General features: G+C 48.5%; 1 protein-coding gene across 1 annotated transcript; it reads right to left on the bottom strand.

The window, feature by feature from the left end:
- Positions 1–811: 811 nt before the first annotated feature.
- Positions 812–7,729, bottom strand: PLA2G2D (phospholipase A2 group IID). Its single transcript, XM_017852001.1, has 4 exons — positions 7,628–7,729; positions 4,472–4,616; positions 3,647–3,753; positions 812–2,401 (listed from the first exon to the last, which is right to left on the bottom strand). Exons 1-4 carry the CDS (start codon positions 7,713–7,715, stop codon positions 2,256–2,258), a joined length of 486 nt encoding a protein of 161 aa, XP_017707490.1. The 5' UTR covers positions 7,716–7,729; the 3' UTR covers positions 812–2,255.
- Positions 7,730–12,145: the final 4,416 nt, after the last annotated feature.

The following is a 12,145-nucleotide window of genomic DNA, read 5'->3' on the forward strand; positions in this document are numbered from 1 at the left end:
CGTGATCCGCCCGTCTCGGCCTCCCAAAGTGCTGGGATTACAGGCTTGAGCCACCGCGCCCGGCCGGAATTTTTTTTAAACCTATACTTTATTTTATTTTATTTTATTTTATTTTATTTTATTTTATTTTATTTTATTTTATTTTATTTTTTGAGACACAGTGTCACTCTGTTGCCCAGGCTGGAGTGCAGTGTTGCGATCTTGGCTCACTGCAACCTCTGCCTCCCGGATTCAAGTGATTCTCCTGCCTCAGTCTCCCGAGTAGCTGGGATTACAGGTGCCCACCATGAAGCCTGGCTAATTTTTGTATTTTTAGTAGAGACGAGGTTTTGCCATGTTGGGCAGGCTGGTCTAGAACTCCTGACCTCAGGTGATCCGCCTGCCTCAGCCTCCCTAAGTGCTGGGATTACAGGCATGAGCCATCACGCCCGGCCTAGACTTTATACAGCAGTTTTAGGTTCATAGCAAAATTGAGAAGGTACGGAGATTTCCCTACCCTGTTCCCGCACACAGGCACAGCTGCCCCCACGGGTATCCCCACACAGAGTGGTGCATAGAACTGGAATTTGAACCCGGTGCCCACAGTCCTTCATTCCTATGACACCACCTCACATGAGTCACCACATCTCGAAACTGCTCAGTCAGCTGAGGCACAGGTGGTGCCACCGGCCCAGAGTGTGGGCGAAGGCAGGTGCCTCAGCCCCCTGGCTGGAAACAGCTAACCACACACAAATGGCAGATTGGGAGTCCTCACAGGAAAAAGTTATCCCTCTTCAGTCTCTTTCCTTAGAAACAGAGCCTTAGACAAGGATTCTTGTGCAAACACTTTACTGAAGGAGTACTTTCTGGAGAAACCTGTGAGGGAACCAGGAAAACTGAATAGGCCATGGGGTCTGACCAAGCAGAGAGGTGGTTCCAGGAGAGGCCTGGCCTCAGCCCGATCCCAGGAGGAATTCGAGAGTGTTGTTCCGCCCACACAATCCTTCACAGAGGCAGGGGAGCTGGCAGTTGTACCTTCCATAGTGTCTGACTCTCCTGGCCATGAGTGACAGGTGGCCTCTTGGTGGGAGAGGTGGGGCGGAGGGCAGGCAGCTCCCTGTAGACCAGGGCAATATTTAAGAGAAGGAGGCATATTGGAGCAGTTGGCTGCCAACACCTGGCCTCACTCAGGGAGAGGGACCTTGGGCCTGGAGGGAATCTGGGTGGGGTACCCACACCATCTGCTGCAACCCCTGTGTATCCATTATGGGTTCACTCCATTCACAGGCATGAATTGAGCACCCAGTATGTGGGAAAACAGGGGAAACAGAGATGGTACAGACATGGCCTCCGTCCTTCAGGGCTCCAGTTTCGTTGGGGGAGATCAGAGAAGTTCCATTTGCCACTCTAGGCCAAGCTTGGTAAGCGGCAGAGTCATGAAGCATTGTGGGAGCTTGGAGGAGGGAGTGAGCCCTTGCAGTCAGGGAGGAGGATTCAGCCCGGGAAGACTTCCAGAAAGTAGCCCTTTGACCCCGAGGAGGTGGGGATCAGTCGTGATGAAAGTAATAGCCATTCAGTAGCCCCTTGTAATTCACCCTGAGCCAATGCCTGAAGTCAGGAGAAAGTACTCAAGGCTCTGGTGCCCGGAGCCATATGAGCTGGCGGCTTTGTCTAGCGCTTCACCCAAGAGGGATTTACGGAGCTCCTTGGTTCTGAGCGTTGCTTTGGGCACCAGGGATGCAACTGAGTTTAAGACAGGCATGGCCTGCACCTGCAGGGACTTCAGAGCTTGCCTGGGGAGAGGGTCACATGGCCGGACTGTGCGGGGTCCCCAACGTCTGTGAGAGGCTTTCCTTGAGGTTTTAAGAGAGAGAGTCACATGGACAGAAAAATCAATATTGCCCTTTAAAGTGGCTGCTCCGGTTGTAGCTCCGAGACTATATTGGAGGGGATGAGAAAGGACCGGGGAGACAGCAGGTGAGGGACAGTGGCAGACCTCTCCCCCCACCCCGATGCTTTGGTCCAAACACCATCTCTGAGGGCTCCCTTGCTTGGGCTTCTCCCAAGATTCCCATCCACCCCAGAGGACACAGCTGCTGCCTCAACTGGGAGGATTCGGAAAGCTTCAGAAGGTTAGAAGGCATTGGTAGGAGGTTCCGGGGGAGGCTGGGACTACCTCCCCACGGAGTGTTTGAAAAGCCAGGCTGGTTCAGGTTAGATACTGAAGCGGGGATGCCGGAGCTCCATGCTGAGGAACAGGGTGGAGGGTATGGGTTTTAGCACCCAGGGGTCTGCCCCCGGCAGTGGGGCCGCCAGTAGAAATGCAGTCGCTTCTTGTAGGTGTCCAGGTTACGCTTCAGGCAGAAGGCCACCTCCTTGTCACAGGCACACAGCTGCTGCTCACACCAGCTTCCCTTGTCAGCTGTGGGTGGAGGAGTGGGAGCTCTGTGTCTGTCCTTTCCCAAGACAGAGCCAGGTATGGGTCTAGCAGCCTCTGAAGGCAGTGCAGTTCCTACTCAGTCATGGAGGTACTGGTCCCAACAACCCCCATTCTAGCTGCATGACCTTGGCCACGTACCATGACCTCCCTGTGTGCCATTGCACCTTCAATTATTTATCCACCCATTCATTAAACAATTATTGAGCACCTACCGTGTCTTGGCAGGAGAGGACTTAGCAATAGGGACATGGGAGAGGGGCAGGTATTAGAGCATCACAGGGAGGAATAAACAGCTATGCAAAGTGAAAGTGAGGAACCATGCAGGGCTAGGAGATCAGAAAACAGGGTAGAAGAGCCTTTTGAGCTGAGATCGGAAGGGTCTGCTCTTCCTGGAGGAAGCTGCAGTTGGGGAGTGGGGTGGCAACAGTCTATGCAAAGACTCCATGCAGGAGGGATCACAGTTTCGTTATCTGTGCAGTGGGGATCATGGTAAGAGCTGCCTAGGGGGCTGCTATGAGAGTTAAAGCAAGAAGACAAGGCACTTAGCCTATAGTAAGTGCTCAATAAATGTTGGATATTATTGTTACTATTATGAAGCCCTCAATGAACAGCGGCTGCTGTGATGAAACCTTTCGATTCCCATCCCTGAGGACCTGCTGCATTTCTATGCTTGTGATGCTGGAAAGGATGCAGAGGCCAGGTGCCCTGGGTTCCAGCCCAGGCTCTGTCAATTGGAGGCAGACACTTCCCCGCTATAGTTTTGGTTTCCTGGTCTGTACAATGCAGATAATCAGGGTTTTGCTGATCTTCGACAGGCTGCCCGAGTGATTCCATGTGGTAATGAAGAAAGGAATAGCCAATCGGTAGCCCTGTGTAGTTTATTGTGGCAAGCATCCTGTGAGGCTCATTCTGTCTGTCTCATTTTAGTTCTTGCAATAACTTAATGGGGGTAGATTACAGATGGCGATACTGAGGTTCAGGGAGGTTAAGCAATGCGGTCACCAAGCTGGTTGGTAATGGGCCTGAATTCCAGGTGCTAAAGGGGTCAAACCTCCCATGGGCCCTCTCCATACCACCGTACCCATTCTTGCCTCTTCACAGCCCAACTGCAGCCAGTGGGCCCACGTGAAAAAACAGAGAGATCAAGTAGCTGTACTGTGAAGGCAGAGGGGACTACAACTCGCTTCCTGGGGTCTCCAGCTCCAGCCCTGAGGTCTGGGTACTCACAGCAGTGGATGTCCCCCTGGGAAAAGCTGTATCTGTAATGGTCCGTGTGGATGCGGCATCCGTGGGTCTTCAGGTGGTCATAGCAGCAGTCATGGGTCTGGCAGCACCTGCAGCAGATAGGGTGCACAGCTGCATGGGTCCCCAGCCTACTGGGGTCTCTGGCTGCTCCCCCACCGGAGAAGAACCCGTGTCCCCACCTAGGAAGAGTCAAGGCCTGCAGGGCTGCAGTCTTCCTTAAGATCGTGATGACTAACATTTTTTGAGCGATTCCTATGTGCCAGACACTTGCTTTATCTATGCATTCTCTCTTAATCCTTAAAACCACCATGGGATGGAGGTACTCATATTACCCCCTCTTCAGAGATGAAGAAACTGAGACTCGGGGAGGTCAAGACACTTGCTCAAGGTCACACAGCCTGTAAGTGGCAGATCGGGGCAGTGTCCCAGGAGTGGCTGGCTCTCACCGCTCCTCTAGCTGACTCCCAGGATGATTATGAAGATCAAATGAGATAACGGCAAAAAAGGCAGTTGGTGGCGGGGCTTTAAGACCATTGTCCATTGCAGTGGGGAGTGAACGTGGGCATTGCCACTAGAGTAGGGGATGGGAGTGCAAGGGGGTGTCTGGCCTTCAGGGACCCTGGGGAACCTTCTGGAAGGCAAGCTCCGGGAGGGCTGGGACCATATTGGCACTCAGCACTTTCTAGCACATAGTAGATGCTCAACAAAATGGATTCAACTCAACTAAATGAATAGGTGGGTGGAGAGAAAAGAAGAGTCCTGGAGTCGGGGGCAGGATAGGATTGCCATCCCTGGGAAAGGAGTTACCAGTCCGTGGCATCTTTGGGCTGGCCTCTGCCTCCTAGTCCGCAGTAACAGCCATAGGGCCAGTAGAAGAGAATGGGCATTTTCCCAGTCACTTGCTTGATCATCTTGTTCAGGTTCAGGATCCCGCCCTGGATTGGAATCACACCTGCCAAGCAGTCCAGCAACCAGGAGAGGAGAGGAGATGAATTTCAGGGCCGCGCCAGTGGGCATAGGATGGCACTCTGCTCTGCCCAGACCAAATGAGTAACCTCAAATAATGATGATAATAAAATGACATCTACTACCGCTATTAAAAATATAGTGACAGGCCAGGCACAGTGGCTCACACCTGTAATCCCAGCACTTTGGGAGACAAAGTCTCGCTCTGTTGCCCAGGCTGGAGTGCAGTGGCACGATCTCAGCTTTGAGAGGCCAAGGTGGGCAGATTGCTTGAACCCAGGAGTTTGAGACTAGCTTGGGAAACATGGTGACACCCTGTCTCTACAAAAAATACAAAAATTAACTGGGCATGGTGGTGGACGCCTGTCGTCTCAGCTACATAGGAGGCTGAGGTGGGAGGGTCACCTTAGCTCAGGGAGGTGGAGGCTGCAGTGAGCCGAGACTGCACCACTGCACTCCAGCCTGGGCAACAGAGTGACACTTTGTCTCAAGGGAAAAAATAACAATTACTGAGTGCTTACTATAGGTCTTCTTGTGTATTGATTTCTCGACTCCATCTGGCTAGATAATTACTGTTAAATAAATAAACTTTTTATTTTGGAATAATTCTAGATGTACAGAAAAGTTGCAAAGATAGAAGTTTCCTGTATACCCCTCAGTCAATTTCCTCAAACGTTATCATCTTACTTGTGATTCATTTGTTAAAACCATCATTGGTACAATGAATATTATTTTTAGTCCCCATTTTACAGATGAGCGGTTTGAGGCTCAGTAACTTGCTCAAAATCTTAGGGGCTGGTAAATGGAGCCAGAACTCATCACTTAAAACAGTCTGGTTTCATTCTCTGTCTCTGGGCATTGATTTCCCACTCCACAACAGGAAGAATAATCCCAACTCACCCTTCTTATCTCCAGTCCCTATAAAAATCTGAGTCTGTAATAGAGTGTGTAGATCTCCTGGGAGGCAGCATGATTTAGAAATCAATGCCTTTCATGGATAATTTTATTTCACTCATAATAACTGCTGGTTAGAATTGATAGTAAGGGTAATTTATTTTACTGGAAGAGAGGAATGCATTATGTTGAGTTAGGAGAAATAAAATACATTAAGTCCATGAATTCAAATGGGAGGTTGGGAGAAACAGATGACAGAAAGGAACGGAACTGTGCCTGTGTGCAACTCCAAGAGATGATTCGAGAATGCAGGCAGCACACGTCCAGACAGAGCCCAGAGTCTCAGGGAGACTGGGCTGGGCAGCCAATCTTCAAGTGAGCCTAGTTATGGAATCTGCACCCAACCTCAGGCAAATGAAGTCAATAGTACACTGTGAGTGAGCCCCACATTGGGGGCCGCTGGGGTGGGAAGGGTGATTGGGAGGGACTCATGCAGTGGACAAAGAGTGAGACTACACGCGGTGGCCTTGGGCTGCAACTGAAAGTGACTGGGCCATTATGTCCCCAGTGTGTCCCCTTGATGTGTGGGAGTCCATGTTGCCATGCCTGTTTGACATGGTGGCTCTAGCTGTTAAGACATATACAGGAGAAGCCTTGCTAAGCTTTGGCTGCACTGGTGAAGGATCCCGGGCCCTCTGGAATCGTACACAATCCATCAGAGATTCCTAGATTCCATGATAAGGAACCCAACTGTAAACAGAGAGTCCACCTTGTAGATCAACCAAAGCCTCGTGTTCAGAATCTTGCCTTTCTTAGGGTACCTCTGTCCTCTTATTTATTTATTTATTTATTTATTTATTTATTTATTTATTTTTTGCCCTAAATATAGCCCTTTCCATCTGGGCTCAGAAATACATGAACTGAACTCACGCCTGAATGATGCAGCTCTTTCTTGCCATGTGAGAAATATATTCACCTTTGAAATACATTCAGAATGCTTTCAGGTGGTCTTACTTGTCATAATTTTAAGGTGAGGAGGACCCAGCCTGAGAAGCAGAGCTGGAGCTGTGGCTGGGGAGGTGTTGGTGAACTGGCTTCGCTTGTCAGCAGTTCTTGCCTGGGTAACTTTTCCCACCCTTGGCTGCCACTGACGGGGATGAAGCTCCTTCTCCCAAGGGATGGGCACAGCGGGTAGGAGGAGATACCACTGCCATCTTTCATGCATGTGCTGTGTGTGAAGCTTGGTATCTGTTTTTTCATTAGAGTCCTTCTAACAGCCCTACCAAGCGGGTTATGTCCATTTTACAGATGAGGATATTGAAAGGTGGGGCGATTTGGCTAAAGTCATACTGCCAAGAGATGGCCAGGCCTGCATTTGACTGCAGGTTCATCTGTGTATTTGATCTCTACAGTGTCTTCCCTCTTTACGTGTGAGAGATGAATTTTTGCAGCTCGATTGCAAATTTCCTAATGGTTTTTGCTGTAATCCTGGAGACGTGTTCCTCTAGAGAATTTCAGAGTCCCAAGATAATATAAAACTATATTTTGAAATGCAAGCCTTTTCCAAATCACAATTTTGAGATGGATTAAGGACAAAAAAGGCCAATTTGCTAGCAACTGCGTTTTATATTTGGTCTGCTTAAGATCAAATGGAAACTGCCCCACCCTTCACCGAAGGTCCAGGGAACCCTCTTCCCAGGTTCAAGGAAGAGCATGAACATGAAACAGCTCTAAAAGCATGGAGTGCTATGCATTCGTACAGGTTGTTCTTATTCAGTGGGAGAGGCAGGGGTGAAGTGACCTGTGTCCAAAGCGTCATCATCATGGGCCCAGCAGGCCTCAGTTCTGGATTTCTAGTTTGAACCTTCACAGCAGTCCAGAGACATGCAGTGCAGCTTGGCCACCCAGAGCTCTCTGGCTGAAGCTACCATGCTAGGAGACTGGCGGCCACTGAAGGCTCTTTGCAGAGAGGCAGAAGGATTGGGGAGTGGGGGCCAGGGTCCTGGGGATCAGAGCAGCAGCCCCCTAATCTAGGAAAGAGAGTATAGGGGTGCACTGTCCTCCCTCCTTCCCTTCCCAGCCTGAGTCCCATCCCCAACTCACCAGCCATCACCACCAGCCCACACAGCAGGGCAAGTTCCATGATCCCAGCAGACAGCAGTAGAGGCAGCTGCTGGAAGTCTCTTTTCATGCAGGCTGCCCCCTTATATCAGATGCACCCCACCCAGGCTTGCCCAGCCCTCCCTCCCAGCCCTCACCCTCATGGAGGCAACACACGCTTCTTTCACTTCCACTTTTCTGGCACTGGGGAGTTTTTGTTTAACATATTTTTTCCTATTTATTTATTTTATTTATTTATTTATTTATATTCATATATATGTATATTTTGAGATAGAGTCTCACTCTGTCATGCAGGCTGGAGTGCAGTAGAATGATCATAGCTCACTGTAGCCTCAAGCTCCCGGGCTCAGGCAATCCTCCTGCCTCAGCTTTCCAAGTAGCTGAGACCACAGGTGTGTGCCACTACGCCTGGCAAGTTTTTTTCTTTTTCTTTTTCTTTTTTCTTTTTTTTTTTAGACAATACTATGTTGTCCAGGCTGCTCTCGAACTCCTGGCCTCAAACAATCCTCAACCTCCCAAAGTGCTGGGATTACAGGTGTGAGCACCATGCCTTGGCTTCCCTTCCACGCCCTTTTTGATAAAAGAAACATACACTCAGTGTAGAAGATTTGGAAAACCTAAATAATAAACTTAAAATCACCTGTAAACCTATTAAGCACCATTGACATTTTGGTGTACGTCCTTCTGTGGTCCCGTTGCTGCCTGTCTCTCTTTCTGTCTCTCTCTCTCTTCATACTTTTCCCTCACCAAATTAGGAAAATGTTATACATGCAGTGCTTCATAGCCTAGTTTTTCACTTGCTGATATAACTTGCACATATTTCTATGTCATTAAATATTCCTCTCTAGTAACATTGTGAAAGTTAGGTTCCTGGCCAGGCATGGTGGCTCATGCCTGTAATCCTAGCACTTTGAGAGCCGAATGCGGGTGGATCACGAGGTCAGGAGTTCAAGATCAGCCTGGCCAAGGTGGTGAAACCCGTCTCTACTAAAAAATACAAAAATTAGCCGGGCGTGGTGGCAGGCGCCTGTAATCCCAGCTACTTGGGAGGCTGAGGCAGAAACTTACTTGAACTCAAGAGGCAGAAGTTGCAGTGAGCCAAGATTGTGCCACTGCACTCCAGCCTGGGCGACAGAGAAAGACTCCGTCTCAAAAAAAAAAAAAAAAAAAAAAAAAGGGGGGTTCCTTTTTTTTTATACTGTTATATATATTATTATAGTGCTATACTGTTTATCTAATGAAACTCCAATGATGGATATATGGGTGGCTTCTGATTTTTTTTTAATAATCTAGACTGTACAGTGAAAGAAGTTCAAATTTCAGTCAGTTCATGTCCAGAATTGCTTCCACAGGATCTACTCCTAATGCGGACTCACTGAGTCAAAGCACACACACAATTTGAAGGCAGGCAATTGATGTGTGTTGACAACTTACCCTGCAGAAGGTCTGCCCCAGTTTACACATGAGAATCTTAATGAGGCAAACGGGGTGGAGCCAGCCCAAACTGGGTGGAGGAGCTGATGGGAGGACATGCACGGCCATTGCACAGAGATGGTCAACCACCAGGGTTCCACCGAGAACCTTGTTCCCACACAGCAGAAACTGTTTTGCTTTGATGCCTGTTAGATGGCTGTCTAAGGACAGAGTGCCCAGGCTGACCTCTGCTGCCAGCATAAAAGCTCATCCGAAAGAATATGCCAGCAACAGCCACTGCTAGGAGCTTCCCTCTCTCTCTCTCTCTCTCTTCTCTCTTCTCTTCCCTCCCTTTTAAATCTGATTATTGCCTTTGTTCCTTGACTCAGTCAACCAGCTGACCAGCTCATATGTGTGTCAACAATCTACATGCAAAATAATTCAACAGCAAGCAACGTAGATGTCTCTGGCACATTTTTTGGTGCACCCCCTCCCATGTAGGCTCAATAGTCCTTCCCTTGTGCACTTACCAGTGTGGTGTCTTACACTATAGACAATCCTCTAGACAGGGACTCTTGGTGGGCCATGTGGCTGCCTGTCAGAACCCACGCCACCCTCCATCTGGTATGGAAGGATGAGAGCAAAAGCAGCCACAAGCCCTTTGTTGATTCCAGAAGCCTTTTCCCTAAAGGGAGAGAAGGCACGACATTGATGCTACAAAGCATCCTCAAAAGCCCCATCTTCAGAGTTATCTCGGACACCTCCAGAAGCCCCAGGGCACATCCAACAAGCAAGGTTTAGGATCAGACAGATCTGGTTCAAATCCTGGCCCCTTCTCCTACCAACTGTGGGACCCTGGGCAAATTACTTCACCTCCAGGAGCCTTGGTTTCTTCATCTGAAAAATGGGGTCAGCATCTCCCTTCCCTGATGGCTGTGAGATTTAGAGATAACGTCCATAAAGCACATAGCACCAAGTCTCACCGATCCAGGGAATGCCATTACTGTAACCACAACACACCTGGAGGTTAAGAGGACTGGGGAGATGGGATTCAAACCCAGACTGCCTAGGTTAACAGCCTGGCCTCCCTGACATCTGGCTGCTTAACTTGGAGCAAGCTGATTATTAGCTCTGTGTCTTCCTCTTGCTCCTGTGTAAGACAGGGCTGATGACAGTACCTACTTCACAGGGTTACTGTGAGGATGAAAAGATGAACAGGGTTTGGTCCACAGCTAGAGACCAATAAATGTCAGCTGCAGTGACCCCCATCATTCTCCTCCTCCTCCTTATGATCATTCTCATCATCACTGCTTAAAATAAGTGGAGTAACTAACCTTTTCTTCTGTATTCTCCGATCTGCCGTTCATCCTATCCATTGTTTTTTTCCCATCTCAGTGCATTTGGTCCCTCTATAAATTTGATCTGGGTCTTTTAAGTATTTTCCGTGCTTCTACTTAACATGCTTAATCTTTCTTTCTTTTTTTTAAATTTTTAAATTTTTTTTTGAGATGGAGTCTTGCTCTGTCACCCAGGCTGGAGTGCAGTGGTGCGATCTCGGCTCACTGCAACCTCCACCTCCCAGGTTCAAGCAATCCTCCTGCCTCAGCCTCCTGAGTAGCTGAGACTATAGGCATGCACCACTATGCCTGGCTAATTTTTGTATTTTTAGTAGAGACGGGGGTTTTATTATGTTGGCCAGGCTGATCTCGAACTCCTGACCTCAGGTATCAACCCACCTTGGCCTCCCAAAGTGCTGAGATTACAGGCGTCAGCCACTGTCCCTGGCTTCTTTTATATCCTTAAACATAGAGAATCTACAGTAGTTCCCCCTTATCAGTTTCCTGGCAGTTTCTCTTTCCACGGTTTCAGTGACCTATGGTGTACAGGTCACTGAGGTTTTTTTTGTGTGTGTGTGTTTGTTTGTTTGAGATGGAGTCTCTCTCTGTCACCAGGCTGGAGTGCAGTGGTGCAGTCTTGGCTCACTGCAACGTCCGCCTCCCAGGTTCAAGCAATTCTTCTGCCTCAGTCCCCTGAGTAGCTGGGACTACAGGCACGCGCCATCACGCCCAGCTAATTTTTGTATTTTTAGTAGAGACAGGGTCTCACCATGTTGGTCAGGATGGTCTCGAACTCCTGACCTCATGATCTGCCCACCTTGATCTCCCAAAGTGCTGGGATTACAGGCATGAGCCACCGCGCCCAGCCATGACACTGAGATATTTTGCGAGAGAGAGAGACCACATTCACGTAACTTTTATTATAGCATATTGTCATAATTGTTCTATTTTATCATTAGTTGTTGTTATTAATCTCTTACCATGCCTAATTTATAAATTAAACTTTACCATAGATTTGTATGGCTCATATATGAAAAAGCATAGTCTATATAGGGTTGGGTCCTATCCATTCTTTCAGACAGCCACTGGGGGTCTTAGAACGTACCCCCTGAAGATAAAGGAGAACAACTGTAGTTTTAACTTTCAATGTCCTCCATCTACTACTTCCATCGTTTGTGTCATTACTGAGCATTTTTCTATTGTTTGATGGTTTCTTTAGTATAGATTTCCAGAAGTGAAATTTCTGGGTCAGAAGACATAAAGATTTTTGGAGGCTGGGTGTGGTGGCTCACACCTGTAATCCCAGCACTTTAGGAGGCTGAGATGGGTGGATCTTGAGCCCAGGAGTTCAAGACCAGCCTGGGCAACATGGTGAAACCCCATTTCCACTAAAAATTTAAAAGTTAGCTGGGAGGTCGGACGTGGTGGCTCATGCCTATAATCCCAGAACTTTGGGAAACCGAGGTGGGCAGATTGTTTGAGACCAGGAATTCGAGACCAGCCTGGCCAATATGGTGAAACCTGTTTCTACGAAAGTACAAAAATTAGCCAGGCATGGTCTTGTGTGCCTGTAATCCCAGCTACTTGAGAGGCTGAGGTGGGTGGATCACTTGAGCCCAGGAGGTCAAAGCTTTAGTGAGCCGAGATTGAATCATTGCACTCCAGCCTAGGTGACAGAGTGACACCCTATCTCTAGAAGAAGAAGAAGAAGAAGAAGAGGAAGAGGAAGAGGAAGAGGAAGGAGGAGGAG

The sequence above is a fragment of the Rhinopithecus bieti genome, unplaced genomic scaffold, assembly GCF_001698545.2.
Source record: "Rhinopithecus bieti isolate Rb0 unplaced genomic scaffold, ASM169854v2 scaffold_33652, whole genome shotgun sequence".
Classification (NCBI taxonomy): domain Eukaryota; kingdom Metazoa; phylum Chordata; class Mammalia; order Primates; family Cercopithecidae; genus Rhinopithecus; species Rhinopithecus bieti.

Excerpts from the sequence above, each read along its gene's own strand:
- PLA2G2D (XM_017852001.1), bottom strand. The coding sequence starts at position 7,715 with ATGAAAAGAGACTTCCAGCAGCTGCCTCTACTGCTGTCTGCTGGGATC. Across the intron at positions 4,617-7,627 it reads TGGGCTGGTGGTGATGGCTG|GTGTGATTCCAATCCAGGGC; the intron begins GTGAGTTGGGGA and ends ACTGCTTGGCAG. Across the intron at positions 3,754-4,471 it reads CCCAAAGATGCCACGGACTG|GTGCTGCCAGACCCATGACT; the intron begins GTAACTCCTTTC and ends TATCTGCTGCAG.